The sequence below is a fragment of the Prosopis cineraria genome, unplaced genomic scaffold, assembly GCF_029017545.1.
Source record: "Prosopis cineraria cultivar Desert tree isolate PC_DT_omini unplaced genomic scaffold, ASM2901754v1 PC1, whole genome shotgun sequence".
Classification (NCBI taxonomy): Eukaryota; Viridiplantae; Streptophyta; class Magnoliopsida; order Fabales; family Fabaceae; genus Prosopis; species Prosopis cineraria.
Window position 1 is genome coordinate 53,548,405 of NW_026555332.1, and position 25,488 is coordinate 53,573,892.

A 25,488-nucleotide genomic window follows, 5' to 3' on the forward strand; every position below is an offset into this window, starting at 1 on the left:
CAATTAAAAACAGGTGTAAATGTTATTGGCGTCATACTCTTAGTATTAACAAATTGATAAGGAAAAATTAAGCAGCAGCAATGATGACAACCAAATTTCCACTGTCAATGCCCATGATAGACGCACCTGCTGATTAACAAGTTCAAATGGCCCTCCCATCAATATTTATGTATATGTATACATATCTCTACATGTGTATAAAATACTTGTACAAGCTACCAAATAAATCACGTTGTTTCCGGCAAGTCATGTGTAGCCATTAAAGGAATGAAATGATGGAATATGATGGTGGGTAGAGTCCAACTTAGCAGGGCGTGATGCCAGGGAAAAGTACTTTTCTTTTCGTAGTTAGGAAGTCATGGGTTAATAAAAAGGGGTAGTTAAGGCTTGGGGGCCATAATTCACCACGTGAGACGTGATCCTTTGGTTTACCGTTTATGTGAGAGATTCACGTAATGTAGTGTTGCTCAAGCAAAATGCCTTATCCTTTTCTTTGCTGGCAAGAACAAGTGAATAAACATAGCGGCTGCTCTGTGTTCATCTTCCATGCTGCTCGTCGCCTTTTCAATGCACGCAAGCAACGGCGTATTGGCCGGTGCCCACTGCCCCCAGTCAAGAGATTCACATCTCGTATACTGTTTCAATGGTCAGATATTTGGATTGGAATTTTTTTTTTTCATTTGGTAATTGGCTTTTTGTATTTCGGAAATTGCGTGTGGCTCACTTTTCATGGACTATAAATTATAAATTAATCTGTGTTTCTTCTGTGTACATCGGATACGCTATCAACGACACTATAAGAACTCTTGAATGGTATTAAAAATCACACCCCCGAGCACACAAGCCATAGAGACTTTATTAAATCCTTTTAATGACCAGAAAAAATTAAAAAAGCGATGTAAACATATCGACTTCATTTTGTTGAATTTATCCAATTAAATAACTAAATTAATTTTAAAACACTTGAATAGACGCATCAATATATGCTAAGTGTATGTCTGTAATTGAAGACGACGACTAAATCGAATTTTAAATTAGATTTGCAGTTCCAAGACTCTCCCTTTGCATCATTTAACTATTCATAAATCAAAATTCGCTTACGAGTACGGTGGTGGTTAAATTATACTATTGCAATTCAATTGATGTACGTGCAAATCAATATATCAAAAAAAAAAATTGCAAAATCAACGTATTCAAACACATGCAAATCAATATATTAATTCATAAATTAATATCCATATATCTGGTCTTGTAGATTTATTTTCCTAATCTTCCAACCATTTTCCTTCGGTCTCTCATCGGTGGGCCTGCCTGCAAACAAACATCATCGCCTCACCAAGCTCCCTGTCATGAGGGAAGAAGTTGTATCCTTACGCATCGGCATCATTCATATGATCATATGCAATCACGCACTACCTATATATCTGTGAGTCATTGACATTACCCACTCAGCAAGACATTTCTCACGGCCGCGATTTTGATCGTAGGCTTTGCGTCCAGAAATAAGCTCCAAAAACACGATCCCGAAACTATAGATATCAGACTTCGGTGTTAATCTTCCATTGGTGATATAACCCAAGGAACTTTGGTGGAGACATGTGATTCATCTCCAGTCGGACCAAAGTTCGCAAGCCCGAAATCAGACAGTGCTGCAAGAAAACCCTTATCCAATAATACGTTAGAAGATTTTAAGTCCCTGTATATATGACTGGCTGGTTTGACTGTTGATGCAGATAATTTAATGCTTTTGCAGTTTCAGAAGCTATCAGAATTCTTGTATCCCAATCAAGTGTCGCATCATGAGGCCTAAGGTCTGCACAAATATCATAATCAGATCATCACGATTACAGTATGGGAGTAATAGAACAGAACAATTTACAGGAGCACGAGATTTTGAATCACAAATGAAAGCGATGCCATGGGGCCAAACCCAGATGCTCGTATCATATATATATATATATATATATATTACCATGTAGGTGAGCGTTTAAGGATCCCAAAGGTAGGTACTTACCTTGGCCGATCAACAGGTCCAAATCCACGAGCTTGCCCGATAAACAGGTCAGGACTAAAATTTTGTGTTGCTGCGGCCAGCTCTTGGTCCAAATACCTCATAATTGGTTGACGAATCCGTCCCTCGAGTTGCAGACGATCGCGAATGCAGTCCTGTGTTAAAAAAACCATGCATCGTAAATGCGATTATTGCTAATAGGTAAAGTTTATACCTGTTCAAATCAATGATTGTTTCCACAATCCGCTTTCCACACCCTTCCTGTCACTTACTCTCTCTCTCTCTCTACTAGTATTAGTAAGTTGTACTCATTGGATATTAATGTTGAAAATTCAAGCGTGATCAGATAATGCCATGCATCACAGTGTCGCTAAAATGAAAGTCAAAGCAGAAATAAGAAAAGATAATTTATTTTATTTAGACTCCCTTCCCTTTGCAAGCAATTCATGAGCTTCCCCTTTAAGTAGGGGATCCTATAAGCAAATCACTGGACTTGTAATTTCTTTCGGAAGCGGATAAGAAGAATTCATTCGATTACCGGTGGATTTTGGATTAAATCTGTATCTCACCCTAATCTTAATCTCTTGAATAGTTTGAGGATACTCAATCACGCGGCCAATAAAGGCCTTTGTACCTGAACCTAAAATGCCAAAATTATTGAAAAATCGCAAGTTTCGAGAGATGCATTCTTGTCGTGGTGCAGTGACTTTTGCGACAGTCTGAAGCCCGAAGGATGTAAGCGAAGAAACGAACGTGTTATCATATAGATTTTAAATAATATAATAATAAATTATTTCTATAAACTAAAAATAAAAAAAGTATCATAAAATTTAAAAATAACTAGCTAATAATTATTTTTTATTATTTTAATCAAAGATAAAGGAATATCTGTTTTTGATAAAATCTCTATAAAATAAATCTCTTTTTATAAAATATTTAAACTACTTAAAAATTATTTATTTTTAAATTTTAAACTAACAGCTCCAAAATGCACTATAGTTAAAGGTCCATTTGTTTTAGCTTATTTATTTAAAAAATCACTTATGTTTGCAAAAAAATCTATCTTGTGAGTTCTATGGTGTTTGTTTAACTTTTAAAAATAATTCAAATCTAAAAAAAATATATTTCTGATTATTCTAAGAAGCTACTCTAAAAATAATATAATACTGTAGATGAGAGTGTATGCTTTAAAGAGATGAGATATGCAAAGTTATTATAAAATTTTAAAATAATATAATAATAAATAATTTTTATAAAATAAAATCAATGAAGAAGATATAAAATTTAAAAATAATTAACTAATAATCATTTTTATTATTTTAATCAAACATAAAATAATGTATATTTTTTATAAAATTCCTATAAAATAAATCTTTTTTTATAAAATCTCTAAATTATTTAAAAATTATTTATTTTTTAATCTTAAACAATCGTCCCTGATTTTTTTTAAGACAAGCACCAAATGGAAAAATCACCATGAGGCGGTATCCAATTTTACTAACTGATGTGCCTCCAAATTTGAGGATGTTTCTGTTATTTAGGCCATTTAGTATGAGTAAAGGGTAAATTTTAATTCCCCCGCCCTATAATTCGACCTAAACCCTGTTAATTTTTTAGAATATTTTGTAGGTTTGAAAGTTTTCAACGTAATTGGTTGCACTTTATAAAGAATTGAAGATTTATTTAAAATGAAAGATCAATTAGAAGTCAATATACAAAATATCTTATCAATTTTACATTTCCTAAGTTGAACTTGCGTTATCTTTTAAATATTATTAGATGTTAAAAATAATTAGCTGCAGCTTAATTTATTTCAAAATTAACAGAAGTTTAGTTTTCAACCCTAATAATATAGACATGATGGGGATCAAAATTGCGGGACTTTAGTATTTTTGATACCCCATCTTTTAGCTGATTAAGGATGGTTGGTTTATTTTTTTTTTTTTTTTGTTTTGGCTCCTATATTTGTTTTTACATTCTGTTGAATAAATATTTCATGTTCATATTCGAAAAAAAAAAATCGCGGGGCTTTGAGAATTTAAGTTGGCGTCCTTCCCTCAACTCGTAAGTCATAACAGAGCAACAGGATCTTTGAATGGAGGAGGATTCCTTGCGAGTCCCATCAGCTTTTTTATTTTTTTTGGGCTCTTGACCATCGTCGCCATTGACCTATCTATGGTGATAAAGCCTACTTGGAGCATCAGATGTTCCCAGTAGGAGAGACACAGAACGAGGATGTGGAAAAAGGGCGCCATTCCAAGGACAAACCAGAAAAGGACGTGAATTTGTCATCCTAGTCAGGCAATTGACTTAAATTGGTCTTTCCTGCAAAAGAATGGACAGATCCACGTGGTCAATGGCGCAGACTGGGCCTCCGACCCCCCCCCCAAAAAAAAGCTTAAAATTGTGGTATTCAAATAAAATATTTTCATTAAGTTACTTAATGAGATTTACCCACTAACATTATCTCGAGCTTACTCTTGAACCTGTAAACAAATTTGAATTTCAATAACAATACACGTATGTGCAGCGTGCACATTGATTGAGTGCAGATCAAGAATTAAAGAGGGAATAACCAGTGTGTAAAGTTTTCCATATTATCTGGCCATCAAGGAGTAATTGAGAGAAGGAAAGAAAAATGAAAAAACAACAGAGAAAAAGAAACAAGAAATTTAAGAAAAATATTAATCAAGTTAAACTGAATGGAAAAAAATACATGTATAACAGTTATTTCACAGACAAATGTACAAATTTTCAGTGAATTCCCTAATTCTTAAAGGTACAAAATTATGATGAACAAAAAAGACCTAACATCACCGCTATGTGTACATAATTACATGCTACGTAGCTGCCTCCTTTCCCTTTTAGGCGACTCCACCAGGGAACTCGTGCTTTCTTCTTCTTCTTATTCTTTTTTAATAGAATATTCTGCTTCTTGTTAAACCATATATTTCTAGGTCCTTGATATTTAATAAAATTGGTAGGTAATGAACTAAGAAAACTTAAATTCAGAAAGGAGCGAGATATCTAACGCTACCGCACTGATTATTACGATCATCCAAAAACGAATGCAATGGATTGTGATTTGCAGAAACTAGAGTTTGATAGGGATGGTTTTCACAACAGGTTTCCTTGAATTACAGAAAGTCTGAAGAGAATCACTGTCCACTGTGCCCAAAGCAGATACCTGCATGCCATAGGAAGCCAGACGATTAATATCCCGCGGAATGGGAGATTGCCAGAGGCTATCCCACCAAGCTGGAGGGATTAGAGGCGCAAAGGCGCATTGATGGGTTTGGTTGTGACAGCTCAACGGCCCGGCGTATCTGTTCCACACATGGCCCCAACCAATCTGGTTCTTTAGGCCCTCACTCAACAAGTTACTCTGGAAACTGCTCAGAAAGGAAAAGCTTGAACTGGCAGAGTTATTTCCTGGAGTAAACCATTTTCAAGCGCTTCAGCAGTATGTTTAAAAAAATAAAGATAACGAAGTCACGGATCTGTATTGAATAAGTCGGAAGAATCAGGCAGTGGAGGTATACCCAGATTATATGCTGCAGCCAGTGCAGCAATTAACTGAGCATAGGTAGTCCCAACACGCCTGTGAGCTCCAGAAACAACAGCATGTCTTGCACGAGATGCAAGAAAAAAGTCTACGAAAGCAACCCATCTGGGTGCAGGGCCCCAATCCTTCACTCTAAAATCTAGACGGGACATTCCTTTAAATATATTTCCTCTGTAATTTTCATAATCAAATCGTTGGACCTGAGAAAAGCACATGAACAACTGTTAAATGCACACAGATTTTACATTCATAGATGATGGCCTCACTGATCATGTTTGGGAAGTAGACTACTAAAACTCAATAATGAAAACGCAAGAAACTGGAACCACAGAAGATGGCATAATCCCATTATTTTCATCATACACTGGCATTTACATGACTTAATGCCAAATAAATAACGAAAATTCACCTCTGCAAATTCGCTTATGTTGGGCATTATACTTTTAACAAGAGAAGGTGTATCTGACACCAGAACCACCTTTGGTCTTGAAGTAAAGTTTTGACTCTGTATGGCTTTTTTAACACAACGCAGTGCTGCCTGTACCGCTCTTACGGACCTGTCAAATAGGACATAAAAACCACCACCATTCAATTGAAGAAATATCCTGCGAGCCAAATTTGCTTGTGTTTATGCGCTACTCTGAAGGATTAAAAAAATATCTTCCTCCAAAGCATGGAAGACGAACAAACATTAGAGGTACCCAAAGCAGCATCTCTTGACTACTTAATACCATTTATAATGTCTACACTGAGAAATATTTATCAGCTTGCTACTTCAAATACTTTGCCACAAAAGGGTCGATGCAGTAGCAATGAATACAGCACCAAGTCAAGGTTGCTGTTTTTCTTTCTCATGATTATTTCTTTTAATTTTTATGCCAACAGATTGGAGAATATAGAACCAAATAGTGCCACAAAAGATAATGAGATGGTGATGAGGAGGGACAAAAACAAAAAAGATTGCTTAAGACATGATATTTGACCAGGAACTATGTTGATCAACTCAACAATTGGCTTGAATCTAAAGTGAAGCTCTGTTTTGAGGAAGTACTATCAAACCGAGACATATCCCACAGTCATCGAATCCTAGAATAATTTCTGAATGTATGTCAGAGGGAATCAAGCATCATGCAGAAGGGAGTTACAGATGCATCTGAAAGGGAAAACAATTTAACAAACGAAGGGTCAAGATAATGAGAATCAGAAAAACTTGTGTGCCAAGAATACGAAAACAGCAGCTTCCCTATATTATAGCCCATGGAGACAAGCCAAAAAAAATGCCCCTGCAAAGGTAGGAAGTTTATTTACACACATCAAAATTTTATGATTCAGACATATACAAATGTAGATTTATTTCCATCTGGATACTAGAATACTATTAAAGAAAGAAAATGACCCATACATACCCATATATAGAAGGAGGGGGAGGAGGACAAAATATAATCAAAAAGTAAGAGAAGAGCATATCTGGCTCCGGTTGGTTGACAAGGAATCCTCTCTAAAAGAAAACAGAGAGCTAAATTATCTCCCAAAAAGGGGAAAAACAACAAAGACATTCAATCTCTTTGAACTTAAAACCCTATTTGGGTCTTCTAAAGATGCCCTCTGTTAATATCTCCTTGCAAAACGGACACAAAATAAGTGATTGACCTGAGCTTTTAATTTGGAAACAAGACAACAAAGGAGGAGATAAAAAGTCTTACCCTAAAGTTAGTAAGTGTTATCGCTTGCAAACTAGAGTGGCATGCAATGCCTCTATCAAGAGAGAAGCACTGCATGAAATCTGCAAATTTGCTACAAACCATTTTTTTAATCCAATTAAGTAACATCGCCCAAATGAAAGACTTGAGAAGGAGCTCCGGACTTCCAAAGAAAATATGTGAATATATATTGATGCAAAAATGTCATTCATGGTCATCTTATTACCCGTATATGCATCATACTTAGGCCATTAACAGATTAAAATAAGGTTTTTGATCTACATAAAATTTGAGGAATATCCGCAGTCAAAGGTTAAATCCCACTCCATTAATTAATATAAACAGCAAGAGGACAGAGATAGGGAGCATAGGCATACTAAGAAACAAAACTACGACCATGTCAAGAAAGAGGCGCCACAGACCTCAAACATCAATCAAGCGCGATAGCCCTCTCAATGATACTGGTTAGTACTCAAATTACCTATTCATAAGCATTCGCATATGTAATGAGATGTCAGGATCTTCTCCACCATTGATAACCCAATTGACAGCTTCCTGCACTTCTTTTGTAGGGGATATAAGAACTCTCATGAGCTCCCCAAATACATTAGGGCGAGAGTCTAGCACTTTTGGATCACCAAATAAATCAAAAGCAGCCATTCTCATCTGGGAGTGTATATTCTTCAAGAAAAATTGAGCAGCTACAGCATCAGTAGTTCCTTGAAACCTATACAAAATAAGGCCAATAGTTCTTCATTGATGCTTGAAAATTGTAATATTGATGAGTATAAACAATCTTAATTTACCATATGATAGGAGGCTCCCATTCCTTCCAATTGCTACATAGAACATTAGTTTCATGAGGTTTTTCAAAATCATCAACCCTCATAATCAGTTGCCTCCCATATTTGCTTTCACATCCATGGCTTCTCCATAAATGCTTGATCTCATTCATGGTAAAGGTGAAGTTGGAATAAGAAATGTAATCCCCAAAAGGATATTTACCTCTGAAATGAAGAAGAAAGGTGGTGATGAGACGAACGAAAGATAAAAAATAAATAAATAAACCAATCATCCATATCGACAGTTGATTCCAATATGTCATTTTATCAGGCCAGAGTATCTTCACAAATCCATTAATGGCAGACTGACAGTTTTCATATCTAGTGGCATAAACAATCCATTTAAACTGACAAAAATCACAAAACTGCATGAACATAAATTGGTATTTGCAATTGCTCAATGTTTCTGGGACCAGATACTGTTAAAAGCTAACACATAGGAGTCATGGACTCATGGTCAATGGACTGTGCATATCCTAAAATGAACCATTTGTTAGAACTTAGAAATTCAGATGCCAACAAGAGAGTAACAGCTATTTCTTAAATGAAAAAGAAAGGCTTGAGAAAGAACCAATATGCCTGGTTTGGCCAATGATCAAGGATCGGTTTAACATCACACTCAGTGCTGCAGCAGTTAAGACCTTGTACACTTCATTCCCAAAACCTGCCTCGGCAGTTTTCCCCAGAACAAAACCATGACTACAGAACTGCTCTGAGGGGAGATCCCTGACTCTTGAAGCACCTGAAACATAATTAATCTGTATCACTGTCCAATTAAGAACTGTTGTTTACAGAAGCATTCCCATTTAATGTTTATGTTACTATTGTGACATTGTTATTACTATTTACAGTTTTTTTTCTAAAAAATAATTATAATTATAAGAATAGATACTATAGTATAAAATAGTTGGATTTAGTATTGATCACCAATGCTTACAGATGCACAATCCATCCGATGGGTGTAAAAACTGTGTCACAAGTACAAAGAAATAGTCTTGCCGTGAAACATATGCACGTAAAACTTGGAATAAAAATCACAAGCAAAGAAACATGACATAACAGAGCTATCCAGTATTGGCCTCAAATTAGGGATGGTGCTCATTCTACAGACATCACTGCTGCTAACAGAACACCGTTAACTAAGGAAATTGTAAACAGTAGGAGAATTTGCAAATGCATCAAGCATATTATCTAGGAAAAATGTAGATGATACCCAGTAACAAATCTATGAGCCTAGTTAAAGCCGGTAGTTATGTTGCAATCTTTCTTCGTTATACTTTTAAAGAGAAGAAGCTCAGACGCATCCACCGACAAGCAATGAATTGATTGAGTGGGTAAAGCTTATGCTTATTAGCCTTTCAATTTAATGGGACATCTCCCAGAAGAAACTTGAAAATTAATTGCTATACGTCAAACAAACAACTGTCTCATACTCTCATCCCACCCAAAATCATTGGGCAGATAACCAATGTGGAAAGAGGTAAATCCAATTGTAAAAATATGAAGAAAGGCAAACAAGGAAGCGAGAGTACCATTCATAACGAAATGGTTTTCAATCATTGTTCTCACTCTCAGGTTTTCGCTCCAAACACCTCTTCTGAAATCCTTGCCCATCTCTTCCACTGTTGCACATGGTGTTACTCCACTGTTCCTCGGCTTTCCACCACCACCATCCAAACTCGAGCTATCCAAATCTTCGAGTTCGGAGTCTCCAGGGAAATCCACGCGAATCGGAGGATCTAACGGCCTAAGAGCAAGCATGAAGAGCCCGAAGCCAGCTAGCATAGCAAATAATAAAAGAAATGGTTGCAGGAATGGTCTTCTCCTTCTACCTCCATACCTCATTTTCTCTCTGTCTTTCTCCTTCATCCTCCTATCACCAATCCTTTCCAGCTCAAACCGCTTTGAGGTCAGCTTCCTTCCTGTTTAACTGGATCTGAACAACGATGATGATTCGGAGTGAGGAAAAATTGTCGGCTGTCGAAAACGAACTTACACTATATCGTTATAACCCGGACCCAATCCGTGAGTGGCGCGCATTACGCACCGCCTCTGACAACAAGGGGCAATGATGTATTTTTAATTTTCCTATCAGAAACAAAAAAGAAAAAGAAAGAAAGAAGTTAGATAGTGGGAACTGGGAAGCACAAACACCCGTTTTCCCTTTCAAATGAATAAATAACTTTAAATAATATGAGTTGGTACGGAAAGTCAACAGTCAACGCTTCTTAAACAAGAAACAGGGTATAGTCTCTCTCGCTGGAGCTTCCGCAGAAGATTCTGTCCGTTCGTTTCCATCGGCCATATTTCTCGCCTTCTTTTGTCACACAAATGCACCGTACCAATGATCAACGACCATTTCAATCCAGTGCCCCCTAAAAAAATGGAAAATAAAAAAGCAGCGAGAATTGAACAACGTGAACGGATAATTCTCCTCCGTCTTCGCGCTTGTCATTTTGAAACATTCTCTCTTTTCGGTTTTTTTTTTCCAAGAGAAACGAATCATATTTGGCACAACCACAATGGAGAAAAAGCTTGCCGAAAATTCTGACAAAGACGAGGAGAACAACGCCGGCGAGACGCCTCATCATGCATCATTGGAACCAAGGAATCCCGACGATGATAACATTGCCAAACACGATGATCATGCTAAGGCGGACTCTGCTACAGAGGGAGAGGCCACAGATGAGGTGCCTAAGTGTCCTCTCAACCTCGGCAAGCTTTCGGCAGACGTGGATTCATGGGTTGTTGAGAGTATGCTGCACCAGAATGCAGATATCACGGAGATCCCTGATTGCGTTGATAAGTTCTTGGATCTCGTCGAAGAAAATATTGTCACGTACGACGCGGGAGAAGGCAGAACGAGATGGGGCGAGGTGCCGGAGCAAGATTCTTCCTTCCTGGAATCTGTGAATCGGATTTATAAGCTCTCCAAGATGCTGAGTCAGTCGCAATGTTCCTCGCAGCATGTCAACGAACGGAAAGATTCGTTGGTCAACCGCATCGGGGTCATGCGACAGGGGGCCATGTCGTATTTGGAGGAGGTGCTCCGGGTGCTCATGGAAGAATATCGAAATCAATATAAAGGAGAATTCGAGTCGACTGGTTATGATCCGAAAGGGAAGCAGGTAGAGCATGACCCTTGCGCACCGCCGGACTCTGAGCATTCGGATTTTCCGGGTTATTCTGAGGACACCATAACCAGTTTGAACAAGATAGCCAGGGAGATGATATTGTCTGGATATGAATCTGAATGTTGCCAAGTTTATATTATTTCAAGGAGAAATGCATTTGAAGAGAGACTGCATAAGTTAGGGTTCGAGAAAATCAGCATTGATGAGATTCAGAAACTGCCATGGGAATCGTTAGAGAAAGAGATTCCTACGTGGGTTACAACCTTCAAGGAATGCGCCTGTAACTACTTCCCCGGCGAACTGAAGCTCGTGGAATCCGTGTTTAAAGAACACCCGTCGGTAGGGGCTGGCCTCTACAGCAATCTAACTCGTGGCGTCGTCATACAGCTTCTCAATTTCGCAGAAGGAGTAGCCATGACGAAGCGCTCCGCCGAGAAGCTATTCAAATTCCTCGACATGTGCGAGACCTTGGGGGTGGTGATTTCCGCCTTGAACCGTTTACTCACGGAAGAGCGTGGTGGTGAGCTCAAGGCCGAGACGGCGTCGGCGAGAAGTAGACTCGGAGAGGCCGCGATAAGCATATTCTGTGACCTAGAGAATTCGATCAAAGCGGAAGCGGGAAAAACTGCGGTTCCCGGCGGAGCGGTTCACCCACTGACTCGCTACGTCATGAACTATCTCCCGTACGCTTGCGAGTACAAGGACACCTTAGAGCAGGTTTTCAAGGAGCACGCAAAGCTTCAGGGCGCTGACCCAACCAGGGGATCACACCAGAATCATCAGGAGAGTGATCGAGACGACGGCAAGGAGGAGTCGCCGTTCGCAGAGCAGGTGATGAGGGTGATGGAATTGCTGGACGCAAGTCTCGAAGGGAAGGCGAAGCTGTACAAGGACGTGTCATTGGGTTGCATCTTCATGATGAACAACGGCAGGTACATACTGCAGAAGATCAAAGGGTCGTCGGAGATATACCAACTGTTGGGGAACACGTGGTGTCGGAAGAAGTCTTCGGATCTAAGGGCGCAGCATAAGAACTACCAGAGGGAATCATGGAGTAAGATATTGCGTTGTCTAAACCCTGAAGGTTTGACCGTGAACGGAAAAGTGCAGAAGCCAATTCTGAAGGAGAGGTTCAAGAGCTTCAATACAATGTTCGATGAGGTACACAAGACGCAAAACTCGTGGATTGTGAACGACGAGCAGCTTCAGTCAGAGCTGAGGGTTTCGGTAGCTGGGCTGGTCATTCCAGCGTACAGAGCGTTCGTGGGGAGGTTTTCTCAGAATTTGACTGCGGGGAGACAAACAGAGAAGTATATAAAGTACCAGCCTGAGGATATAGAGACTTACATCGATGACCTCTTTTCTGGGAATCCCCAGTTCATGTCTAAAAGGAAACTAGTGTAATATAAATTATACATCCATACGTATAATTTTTACTTAAAAAAAAAACAAAGAGACAAACAAGGATGAAGGATATAGATATGTATGTATGCGTATGATCAGTCCGTAAAAAGGTCCTAGGCTCGATCTTAGCAGCTAGGATGAGTCCGTTGTTTGGGAAGCAACGTACGGCAGGTTATTTGCATCGCACAAATTATCAGTTTTGTTTCTGTAAAACTTAGTTTGAATTTCTGGGCATGGTCTCAACTCTGTATCGCCCTTTTTTATTGTATTCAAAGTTTTTTTTAACCAATTGTATTCCAATCTTTAAACCACATTATTGGAAAGGTGATCCGGTGTTTTCCAATGCTTTGCAACAAAAAATGCAAGGGTTACTATTTGAAAGGTGATGGGAGTTTACGACATCTCTTAGAGGTAATATGTTAGCACTTGAAGATTAGTTTTCAGGTCAAGAAGACGAGTTTACGGCCGGGGTGAATCAAACTTTCGTCGCAGGCCACAAAATATGGTCAAACAAATCACCCATTATTTAGATTTGAAAGTCAGGTCTGGAAGAAACTTGGCCACTCGAATTTTGCTTCGATAAAATTGGTCTTCTTCTTCTTCTCTTTTTTTGTGTTTGGGGTGTTGTGCGGGTGGCAGAGGGAAGGGAATGGCAAAAATTTCTTCGCTAGAGTCCCTTGGATGGAGACGAGGACCTTATCACCGCTCCATGCAAGAGTATTATCTGGAAAAATACCAGCATCAAAGATCATTGGGATCTTCTAGATATTAGTAACAAGTCTGGATGGACTTGAAAGTAAATTGGAAAAGCGTGAGAATGACTTCAGTGCCCTTTAACTATGTTAACCAGCTTGGGACTGCTGGCTGACTGTTAACCGGCAGCTGGCTAACAAGTCGTGTTATTTTCAATTGATCATTTTTGTGTCTGTAATTCACAATTTTACACTTTGAAGTTGTCGGAGTTCCATAATTTAATTTACATGCTGTTTTTCTCATGTTTGAAGAGCTCGTGGGAAAAATATATATGTATGATTATTTGTGACTGACGTGATTATACTTATAAATGTGAAAATTAGACTTGTAAGTGGTGTAACTCAACTTGTGAAATGAGAATCTGTTTGCAAAACATTAAATTGTGGGTGTTTAGATTAAACAACCACCAAGACAAAATATATTTATTTGATCAGCGCCATACATGGTCAATATTGTTCAATGACCGGTCAATGCCGATCACCCATCAATTAGCAACAACTAGTGAATAGTGAATGCTGCTCGGTGACCGATCACATGGATAGATATCAAGGGTAATGCGCTTATTTCACACACTTTTAATTAACCTTAAGGCTCCGTTTGGTTGGGGGGGAGGGAGGGGCTCCTCTTCCCTCTCCTCATTTGGTTAGGAGGAGGGGAGGGAAAATTTTTAAAATTTTTCCTTCCCTCCCCTCCAAAGCCTCCCCTTCAAATTGGGGGGAGCTCCCCTCCCCTCCCTTCCCTCTCTTCTCCCTCCCTTTCCCTTCCCTCCTCTCCCCTCACCTCCCCTCCCCTCTCCTTCCCTCCTCTCGAATCAAACAGACCCTAAATATTTGGAAACCTGTTAATAGTAAATGAAACTGAAAGAACTTGTTTTTAATTTGTTAATTGGTACATATATACCTAAAATAAACACTCTTTTGTTCTTATTACAGGACACATTTTAAAAAAATTAATTGATGGTTGGTTCTTAATACAAGGCACCTCATGAAATGTTAATCATATTTTGTCTAATACTATATCTATTTAAACCTGTTAACTATGGGAGGGGATGTAACGCAAATTAAAAAATTCTCTACTAAAGTGGGAGTAAACTTAAAAATTTATTTTATTTTTGAATAAAGTTAATGACTTGATCACTTCTTATTTATTTTAAAGAAGTGAGTGTCTTATAATTGAAAAGGGGAAGATTATAAGCCAAACCATTTGTTTGGCAGGCTAGTCTTGCTTTGGCTCATTTGTCGTCCAACTCTTTAGTTCCATTTGATCATTAGAAAGTAGAGCTGTACAAAAGTTTTTCAGTCTGCTGCAGTCTAGTCCAACCCAAGACAAATTTGATCCTATTCAGTCTAGATAAAAATTAGTCCTTTAAGACCAAAAAAGATCATACTCTTTATTCAAGTAAAACTGGACAAAAGATCAAGCATCTAAACCACTTGGTCTGATCCGATTCTATAAATTTATTTAATATAATTATAATTAATTTATTAATTATTATTACAATAAGTTAATTTATAATAATAATTAGTATTTTATACTTGTAAAGTCATAAATATTGAGTAAAATTCTAGTATTGAGTAATCTCAATATTCTCCTTTTATTGGTGAAATTTATTGTTAGCTTAATGTAATGAATTTTAGACATGTTGAAAGTTGTTTAATTTGAATAATTTGTGTTGTAGCTTAAATTTTGTTGTTGTTGTTGTTGGAGATTGTTGTGAATTTATAATTGTTATCGCTGTGATAAATTTTATATAACTATAAGTAATCTTATTATGTTAATTGAGTTTATCATGTTAAAATAAATTGCTAACTCTCATGGATAATAAAAGAGAAAAAAGTGAGATATTGGACAAGATCAGGATCAGTCTCCTAGTCTTACTAAACCAATTTGGTTTTGTTTAACTTTGGGTCATACAAGGATCAGACCAGACTGCGAGTTGCTTAACTCAATCATTTTGATGAAAATAATCAGATTTCGAGTTAGGCCAAAGTCCTGTAAAGTCAATCTTTCATGCAACCCTATTAGAAAGGAATTAATTAAAAAAAAAATAAAAATAAACTAAATCACCATTTATATTTATGGAAAGCGTGATAAAATTTATTAATATATACTAGAAATGAGGAAATCTTCACATTTTTAAGAAATTTTATGAATAATTATTCTCAATCCTATAAACTAATTCTCTCTCTTGTGAGTGTAATTTATAGAGATCATATTACTTTGACTTTTTATTTTTTTAATTTATTTTATTTCAATATCAAAGGAGACCTTTATTCCCTACAAGTTTTGGAGGACCCGGCTAATTTTTCTTACTTTGCGGGTCTCATTTAATTATTAAAAAACATTAAAATAAAATAGATTGAAAAAATTGAAAACAAAGGGTTTAAAAAAGATGATTCTCATCCAACAGAACCTCCTTACCTTATCCCCTCCCACGTTGTTTTCAGATGACGGATGGAAGCGACGCCGTTGAAGTGGAACAGTCGTCGAACCGCTGAATAAGCACCAAGCACTTGGTAAGGGAGGGAAGAGTCCGACAAAACTTCGTATTTACGCTGCCACCTCCTGGGATAGTCGCAGAGCCTTTTCTTTTCAATAACTTCCATTCTGAGAGCGGTGTTTCGCACACGCACTATCCTCTCTCTTTTGCTCCACTCCCAAGGGCGTCAAACTCAACCAGAAATCCCCAAACCCTTCCGCGCCGCCATGAGGTGAAAACTCCAGCGCGCTTTAATCATCGGCCATTAATTCTTCGCGTATCTCCATCTGCATTCTTAGACACTGGTATGTACCTGCCACGTTCTTTATCTTAGGGTCTGTTTGGTTGCAGGGGAGGGGAGGAAACATTCGATTGTACTCGTTCTCTCTTCCGTATTATGTTTTTGTGCTGGTTTTTTTACCCTCGTTTGTTTGATTGCTTGTTCTTTTATATATTTTTATTTCATCTTTGTTCATTTGTGAGATTCTGGCCAATGCTTACTGTTTTGTGCAGCGGTGCTATTTCTGTTATTTTGGTTTAAAAGCAATGCTGATATTTATCAATTTTCTTTTTTTTGGGGGGGGGGGTTAGGTGGCATTTACGTTGATTATGATTTACACTGGTGGGCATTAATGTGAGTTTTTTATTGTTTAACTAACGATTAAAGAGGGGCTTTACATGCACCCTTAATTTTTCAAGTGACTATTGTCCCCGGCTTTGTCTCTGTTGATGGAATCGTATTAAAAGGATGAGGAAGTATGGAAAAATGTGAGTGAATTGGAAAATTTTGACACTGTAGGTTGACCTGATAGAATGCCCTCCCCTAAACAGGGTGGTTTTGTACTCTATTTGAATTCACGGCCTCCCTATTAATATTGGAGTTGCTGTTTTGCAATGCGAGTTCATAGTTAATAGCCATCTTGGTTATTCTTACTGCTTGATGTTGAGGGGAATAGAGTCAATATAACTGTTTTACCTTGATAGGATAATATAAATTGTAAATAATACAGATACAGATACAGATTTTGATCATTTTACCAAGAAACTTCTATTAGGAAGTCTGAAATTTCTTTCGTAATTGTGGTGCTGATTATCTGTTGTAATGTGATTTGGTTGTCGCTTTGTTTTGATGTCATTTGGATTGCTAAGCATGCTGTGTGAATGTCCATATGGACGGCAATGTGATGCACTCGCTTCAGCATCGAAGGGGTTGAGGCAAAGTGCTATTCAGGATTAGTGCCTCTCACACCAGAAGCGGATTGCCTTTAACCAACCACTGCCAAACGAGCATCTTTAGACTTTTTTCTGCTTTATTGGGAGCTCTTTAATTGCCTTTGTCTAATTAATTGGAAGCAAAAAGGGAATTGCTAGCATATAAGCCTAGCCAAAAAAATAAAATTTAAAAATAGTAGTTAGAGAAAATGGGAAAGTACAAAAACACGGGAGGAGCTGGGATTTAATTGTAAAGGGGTCTGAAATAGAAAAGCATATATAGTATGAAGTTTACATGAATGTCGAGTGGCCAAAAATGTATAATACTTGTATGATAGTACGGAATATTTAACCTGCTAGTCTCCCCTCTCAGAGATTTAAGATTATTGAGAGAAAACCTCGAGGAATTTTAATCAGATTCCTTAAACCTATGATGGTTGATGTGGAAGGCTTATAAACACCTGAAAGATTGATTTTTACTCTAAGTTGATGAAATTAGATTTTGATAGTGGTGGAAAGATTGATGATGAAATGATTTGCATTGCAATGGGCTTAAGTCAACTGGATTTTCCCTGGGCAATACTTGATGGTGAGAAAGAAAAGAATTTCGACCTTTTAAAAATGAAGGGTAAGGTTCAGGCCACAAAACTTCCCCATTATGGGTGGAATTCTTTTAGAATCCATCGGTCATCTATGATCTTCCAAAAAGAAAAATGGATCTAGTTTGACCCTGTCCATTAAGTGTATCCGCCTTGTGGAGTGGATGTGTTCGGAGTGATATTCACAAACCCTAACATGCATGAAGATGAGTGGATCCCAAAACAGTGGCGAGTATTGCCTTGTTCTACCTTGTGGACCTTTTTGACTGTGATGTGTCAGATACCAAGTCTACAACTTTGGTATACTTGCCAACGAAAGTTGTATATCTATCTTTTCCCCCCTCAAAATGATCACTATTTAAAATCAGACTCATGATGAACATATGAAAACCTAGGCTACAAGTGTTCATGCATGCTACTTTAGGACATTGAGTCATCTAATAGACCTGATATGGTATTCCTTTTGGAAAAGTTAAATTTATGAGTTGTGACATGATTACTGTTGGTTCTTTGTGTAAATCTTAAGACTAGGGTCCCTATGTTCCAATATTTTGTTTTGAAGTATTCCTTTGTTTCCTTTGTTTAATTATTTTGATAAATAGCACATATACTTGTATATCATTCATATATGTCGCATATCTATGTGATGTATTCTAACTTATCTGCTAGAGTTTAATTGTTTCCTGAATTTTATGTTTCTTAGGCTTTCTTCTCTAAAGTTATTATAGAAGTTGTTGTTTTTGGTTTGATCGGTTGTGCCTGGTCTATTCAGAAAGGAAAAATGGGTAGCACATTCAATCCGCAGATATTGGTGGAAAAGTTAACCAAGCTGAACAGTTCTCAGGCGAGCATAGAGAGTATCCTTTGAGAATTTTTTATGATCAAACTTTAAGCTGTTTGTGTTCAATATTTGTATTGTTCAAGTTGTTTTCCGCTGTCACTTTATTGAGTGAGCTTGGTCTTGGGGCTTATGCTATCTAATCATTATTTAATTGTGTTAGATTAGCCATGTAAAGTGAATCTACCTTCGGCAAGGGTTGGTAGGCACCCTCATGCCCCTTTTTTTGGTTATCAATTGACACTAGTGTAAGGGTTAGACTCACATAAAATTATCTAAGATAAATGAGATCAATTCATATTTCAATTTAAGATTTAAGTACTTCGTTGTGTAATTTGCCTTTGTTATTCTATAATTATATGTAATTTAATTAATATTAAATGAACAAATAAACTTACATAAGTACACAGCTATTCTACTTCTGAAATCTAAGGTTAAGAGTCAATGGATTTGACCTTTACCCTTGGCCATTTTCCTTGTCCTTTTTAAGATCTCTTTCACAACCTAAAAGGTCCATCTTTATAGAACAAATTATCCAGAGTCCAATGCCTCGCTACTATAAAATATGTGGTGGACAACAGCCTTTTTTTTTTTGGTGTGGTCAGACAGCTTATTTTTATTGTTGGGTAGTACTATCTTTGTTCTTGGTAAATCTTGTTGAGTTATTAAATAAAATTGTTTTTCGATTATTTGGTCATACTCTATTACCAACTTTTTTTACCATGAGATGATAATGAAATTAATGACTAGAAATTGTTATGAGGTTTAAATTCTTGCATGAGTGCTAGTTGTGCCCTCCTTTCTATTTATATAACAAGTTCCATATTGCATAATTGCCAATTTTCCTATTTTAGAAATTAGAGATAAAATAAAATAATATTGAAACTTTAACTACCCCTAAGTATATCTTCTCATCTTTTTATAGACAAAGTCAAAATGTTTATATTGGAGACTTTGTGAAACCAAACACGTGCACAATTACAATAAGATATATATTGGGTTGCAAACCTTAATGTGATTCAGCTTTGTCTCATTGGTGCATTTTTCATATGAATAAAGCCAAACCGGTTGTTGAAACATGGGACAGACAATTCCATTGTTCTCCTCGTGAACAAAGATTGGCATTTCTATATCTTGCCAATGATATATTGCAGAACAGCAGGCGAAAGGGTTCAGAATTTGTTGGTGAATTTTGGAGGGTTCTTCCATATGCTCTTCGAGATGTGATTAACAACGGAGATGAATTTGGAAGGAATGCTGCACTTCGACTGGTACTATCAGCATTTGTTCCCTTAATTTCCAAGCCATACTTATTAAATGGGATGCATGGCTTTTCTTCTTTTTTCTTTCGGAATAAGAATGTTTTAACAGAAGTTTTATTAGGTGGACAAAACTAATATGCAGGTCCTACCTCTTTGCTATTAGTCTTTCTTGTTAAAGAAATAAGTGAGCCGTTTTACAAGAGGAAAGGAACTTCTAATCATGATGCCTAATGCATTGACTGCTTTAGAATTACTCTTAAATTGAAATTCCTTTACTTGAAAGAATGCTTGTATTATGGTATTCTTGATCATGGATAAAATGTCTAGTTTTGTTTTCATTTAATGTTCTCTTGTTTTAGAAGTTCCAAGTGTTGGGATAAAATTTGTTTTTTCCGGCATCATGACTTTGCTATATGAGCAGATAGGTATTTGGGAAGAGAGAAAAGTTTTTGGTTCTCGTGGTCAAATTCTAAAAGAAGAGTTTGTTGGGAGGCATGTGGACAATAGTAGCCGTAATGGGAAATCCATGCCCTTGAAGCTGGTAATATCTGTATTTATGTGTAAGATTATGTGCACTTTTCTTTGATATTTGTTCTGTGAGTTGATCTCCTATGCCCTCTCCTCTTTATTAGAGACCCCCTGCTGGTAATGCATTGGAGAAACTAGTTTCAGGTTATCAAGCTGTTTATGGAGGCCATATAGATGAAGATGCTATATTGAGTAAATGCAGGAATGCCATTAGCTGTCTTGAGAAAGTAGACAAGGAAAATGGTCAAGAAAGCACTTCTGGTATAGATCAATTGCTTATACTTGCTTTGTTTGTTTGTAGTAATTGTGACTCATGTATCTAACTGGTTTTTGTGATCATATATTGTTTGATTATATTCTTTATATTATTTTTCCTTCTTTTCTTGTGATAGGCCCTTACTCTGTTTTTTCTGTGTTAATGCCAAAAAGCTTAGCTGGTGTTTCTGGATCAACTTGGATGTCTGCCTCATTTAATTTTGATTAATTAAATTAAGGCGATAAAGTTGTAAAATGAGCATTTTTGTAAATCCCAGTTGAGCTAGGCAACCATCTTGATACCATCTCTGCTTTTACCCAGCATCTTCTTCTTTTTGGGAGATTCCATAATCATTGAGGAGCTGAAAACTGAGCCAGAAACCTGTTAAAAGAAGTATGCTGGAATTGAAATATTAACCTTTGTGTGTTCTGTTTGCTTGCTTGTATTTGCAATTTGTTTTAGAGCTAATAGAACAAAAGAGTTTTGTTGCTTGAAAGATTGGACTTTAAGTGTTCTTAACGGTTGTTATTGATGTCTTGGATTCTTGTGTGTTTATCTGGTTTGTTGACTTCTTAGCAGTGTGATTTTCCATAAATGATTGCACGGGTTATTGTTCACTAATAAAAAAAAAGTGCACATTTTTCTATAAATGATCCTATGTTTATTATGAATTTGAGTAACATGGTCTTTGTTATATTTTAACTACATTTATTAATCTATAAACTGCCATTTTAGACAAAAAGCAATATATGATGATGAACTTCAATAGTGTAACTTTAATTTTATGACACAGGTGCTTGCTTATAAAAATTAAGCCAGAATTCTTGCTCTAGTTGTTGTTAATTTGACTGACCATGTTAGCTTGATATTTGATTTTAACTATTCATCAACTTGGCAGTTATCTCATGCTCTTCACAATGTGTTTCCTGCTTAAGTTAGAAGGACTAGGATATAGTCCAAGTGACACTTAACAGTTACTTAGCTGGAATACCTTTTGATTTCACCTTTCTCTTCAATTATCAATTTGAGTAGGGAAGATCCATGGATCGACACTAGTAGATGAGCTCCGGGGACATGACACTGTATTGAGGGACTGCATCGGGCAATTAACAGCTATAGAATCATCAAGAGCAAGCCTTGTGTCTCATCTGAGAGAGGCTCTCCAGGATCAGGTTCTTTCTAACACTGCCTTTCTTTAGAAAAGTAGTAAAACCTCACTTAAGGTATGCAATTCTTACAATGTTTTACACTCAGGAATCCAAGCTGGATCAAGTCCGTAACCAGATCCAGGTTTGGAGTTTATCCTCATTCAGTATTATATTCTTTCATTTTCTTTTTTTATTTAGATAAGTTTGAGATGCCAGTCCTACTGTTATGCATGCTGAAAATCGTTGGGCAACAAGGTCAAATGAAATTTCAAATTTGTCAAGGGTTAGTGGGCCCAGGCGTGCACAATACATACTGCCCTTTTGTACACTTAATGTAATTTATTACAACCATAACAAAGTGCTTGGCTTTGGAAGTCTAAATTTGTTTTGATATTATTTTTTTGTTTTCTCTGCAAATTATAAATGACCCTATGGATGAGCAACTTTGATAAGAGGATGCTAGTGTCTTTAGCAAGCAGCGAAAATAAAATTTCAGTTTATAAAATCCCTTTATAACTAAAAGATGAAATACATTGGTGAAAGTGAAGATAAGTACAAGTGAGTAGGTAAGTACAAGTGAGTGAACCTTTTTCCCAGCCCGGGAGAGATCTGTTGATATGTCTGGCTTGTGTTTAGGAAACATGTGGAACTATTTGTTAATTCTGTGTTTCACCACTTGTGCAAATATTGTTCAATTTCACAATGAATGTGTCGTAGTTCACACTGTATTATGTAATATGAAAAGTGCCTGCTGATGTAGGGTTAGATAAAAGTCAAAACTCAGAAGGTATTCCCACTTTTAACATATTGTTGCTGTTTTATGTTTCTATGGTAATTAATTTCTGTTCGAAGAGGTGGATGGGGCCAAGTAGGCTTCTTTTTCAGTACTGTCGACTGGGGATAAAGGACATAGATTAGTTTCGTGACTGTCTGTTGCTTGTGTTAGAAATTTGCAATTTGATGTGGCACTTTCATCTCTCTGGTATCTGACTATTTGTGTTGATGCATCAGGCAGCACGTGTTCAATCAGAACGAGTTGGTAATACCTGCCAGCAATTACTAAATGACAGTAACATTCAGACATTAGCTGAACAAAGCTCAAAGGAAATTCAAACCTCCTTAACTCCTCCCGGCTTTGTTCCTGGAGATAGAGAGCAGTCAGCTCCATTGATGTATACACAGCAAGTATCTTGTTCCCAAAAATCTGGACACACTGAGGAAGATACACGCAAGTCTGCTGCTGCTGCAGTGGCGGCCAAGTTAACCGCATCAACATCATCTGCCCAGATGCTATCTTATGTTCTATCCTCCTTAGCATCTGAAGGGGTAATAGGTAATTCAATTAAAGAGTCTTCTGGTGGTGATTATCATCCCGAGAAGAGGACTAGGCTGGATAATGACCAGTCGTCTTATATACCATCTCATAATCCTCAACAACCGCTTCCTCCATTTTCTCCTCCTGAATCTCTACACAGTGCATCCACAACCAATCAGCAATCTACTCTCAGTGAACTCCCGCCTCCACCTTCATCATCTCCTCCACCGTTGCCCCCACTACCGCCAATTCCACAGTACCAAGTGCCGCAGTTCATGCAGGCTGCTGGATCAATTAACAATTTAGCGTATAGCTATAGCATGACACAGCAGCCATCAATGGCAGCCTACCCTACTGTTGGCGCTTCCTTGAATAGTATTTCACCTTATACACCAGCTCCAGTGGGTACCTACCAGGGTTTTCAGGGTTCAGATGGTAACTACTATAACCAGCCCCCATCGATGCCTATGGCCCCAATCTCTCGGCAATGAGAATTCATGTTCCTATATCTTTTTAGGAATTAGGGAAGAAAAGGCTACTCGGAAAAGCTGTTCCCCTTTCTTTGCTCGCGACCTTCTTGTTGGGGATATTTGCGGAACTGCACATAGATAATGCTTTGTGATCTTCGTCTGTTACCTTTTAATATTTTATCTAGTTAGAAGGGTTTCGTTATAGGAGTCAAATCAAGGATAACGATTTTGTTGAGTGGCTTTGTTAATCCTTTTCCGTTTGTAAGTTAATTGATTTTATCGCCTTGGGGCTTTCCCCACAAATTTTCCCCCCGGTTGGAGAGGGTTGTGGGCACGCCGTAGCTGAATTACACGTGTACGACTATCTGCATCTTCGCCAACAAATGGGCATTGGTACTGACATGTCCTCAAGCATTTGCATTACTATCATGGGCTTGTATGTTAGGATGCAGCTAAAACAAAGTATTAGATCTGCCATTTAATATGAGCGTAACATTTTTCGAGGATTTATAACGCTTTTATGTATATCATTTTTTGTTTTGCATTAATTATTTCTGAGAGCAAGGGTTTCCGATTTTAAACTGATGACAAAGCCGGTTGTGAAGGTCACCCAAAAAAAAAAAAACACTGAAAGTCAGGAAGGTTTGGTTCGCGGGTACGTGTGTACTCAGAGAACTAGCATTGGTCGGCATAATTTACGGACATTCTTGGTTTGAGAATGACTGAATGAGAATTGGTGGGCTGGTGGGTGAGAAAAGTACGTATTTCGGCTTGGATTCAAGTTCCCTGGATGAGTTATTGAGCTAGATTGCCTAAAGCCTATGAAAGACAAATGTCTATACCAAATCCAACATGTAAAAGTTAGTCTATTTGATTATAAGGTTACAAGGTTAAATCTTCTTGTCAATAAAAAGATTTTATTGATAAATAATCTGTAAATATTTTTTAAGTTTAGAGATATATCTTGATCATATTAAACCTCTCAATCCTACTCATCTAAATTTTTATCTATCAAAGAATAAAAATAAATTCATTAATCGATCCTTTTATTTACTTATTTATTTTAGTTTTTTCCTCATTGCAGTCCATGGTGGCATGTCAGCCTCAGCTCGTTGAACAAAGTGAAGGTGCTTGTCCATGAGAATAGAATCCTCAAACCAAGGGGAAAGAATTATGTAAAGGGCAGCGGACCACACCTCATGGTCAGAAACTTGGACAGGACCGCACACACAACATGATAACTCCTCATATCTATGTATCTTTCTAGTCAAATGACGAATGAGATGAGAGTTCCCATGAATTTGGGGATTAAAACTTGGTTTGATGAAAGGGATGGATAATTAGAAGTCAGGACCAAATTTAAGCTCATGTATATCCGCATTACCAGAGAGAATACTTGGGAGACAAAAAGCTGATACGGGAACGCAACTAACTAAAGTTTCAAGCTTTTGTACTGTTGGTTCTCGAGCATGATCCATCTTTTTCTCTCAAGTCAAGTCACTCACCGAAGAGAGATATATATATATATATATATATAAAATTAGTTTCTCTCTCATACTTTCTTCCAGTGCCCTGGTCAAACATAACCCTAGCGAGAGCCTTTAAGCTCACAAAAAATGTAAAAGTTCCTTTTAGATTCCATTGAATTACAAAGTTCAAAAGAAGCAGCCTCTGTCCAAGGATTTACGAGCATATATAGCATGCGCATGCATACGTTGCTGCAGCTATTTAATTCTGCTATCTATGACACAGAAGCTAGCCTCTCAAGTCTTAACAGTAAATTCATCAAAGCACCATTTTATTCTGTTGAGTGAAGGGAAAGAGAGAAAGCAAGAGATGGAGTGTTCAAAGAAGGATATGTAATGTTGGTTAGCAATCAAGGGCAGAGGGAACAGACAGACATGCCCTTAACTCGAATGACAGTGTGGAGACACAATGCGAGACAAAAGCACCGTCTGATCCCAATACCGAT

At 37.4% G+C, this 25,488-nt stretch overlaps 3 protein-coding genes across 7 annotated transcripts; 2 read left to right on the plus strand and 1 right to left on the minus strand.

The window, feature by feature from the left end:
- Window positions 1–4,704: 4,704 nt before the first annotated feature.
- Window positions 4,705–10,342, minus strand: LOC129316858 (uncharacterized). Its single transcript, XM_054961231.1, has 7 exons — window positions 9,651–10,342; window positions 8,698–8,860; window positions 8,083–8,283; window positions 7,758–8,003; window positions 5,986–6,133; window positions 5,554–5,776; window positions 4,705–5,443 (listed from the first exon to the last, which is right to left on the minus strand). Exons 1-7 carry the CDS (start codon window positions 9,985–9,987, stop codon window positions 5,106–5,108), a joined length of 1,656 nt encoding a protein of 551 aa, XP_054817206.1. The 5' UTR covers window positions 9,988–10,342; the 3' UTR covers window positions 4,705–5,105.
- Window positions 10,343–10,544: 202 nt separating this feature from the next.
- On the plus strand, window positions 10,545–13,502 carry LOC129316846 (exocyst complex component EXO70B1-like). The gene has a single exon (XM_054961221.1). The coding sequence runs from the start codon at window positions 10,641–10,643 to the stop codon at window positions 12,654–12,656; it is 2,016 nt and encodes a 671-aa protein (XP_054817196.1). The 5' UTR covers window positions 10,545–10,640; the 3' UTR covers window positions 12,657–13,502.
- Window positions 13,503–15,826: 2,324 nt separating this feature from the next.
- On the plus strand, window positions 15,827–24,064 carry LOC129313807 (uncharacterized). 5 transcript variants are annotated; one of them, XM_054957231.1, is made up of 8 exons: window positions 15,827–16,193; window positions 18,472–18,556; window positions 19,561–19,808; window positions 20,221–20,359; window positions 20,466–20,588; window positions 21,616–21,755; window positions 21,838–21,873; window positions 22,743–24,064. In XM_054957231.1, exons 2-8 carry the CDS (start codon window positions 18,481–18,483, stop codon window positions 23,535–23,537), a joined length of 1,557 nt encoding a protein of 518 aa, XP_054813206.1. In that variant the 5' UTR covers window positions 15,827–16,193; window positions 18,472–18,480; the 3' UTR covers window positions 23,538–24,064. The 5 variants fall into 5 exon arrangements, with proteins under 5 accessions (XP_054813206.1, XP_054813211.1, XP_054813217.1 ...); XM_054957236.1 differs by having other exon boundaries at window positions 20,472–20,588; XM_054957222.1 differs by having other exon boundaries at window positions 15,828–16,193; window positions 18,403–18,556; window positions 20,221–20,340; window positions 20,432–20,588.
- Window positions 24,065–25,488: the final 1,424 nt, after the last annotated feature.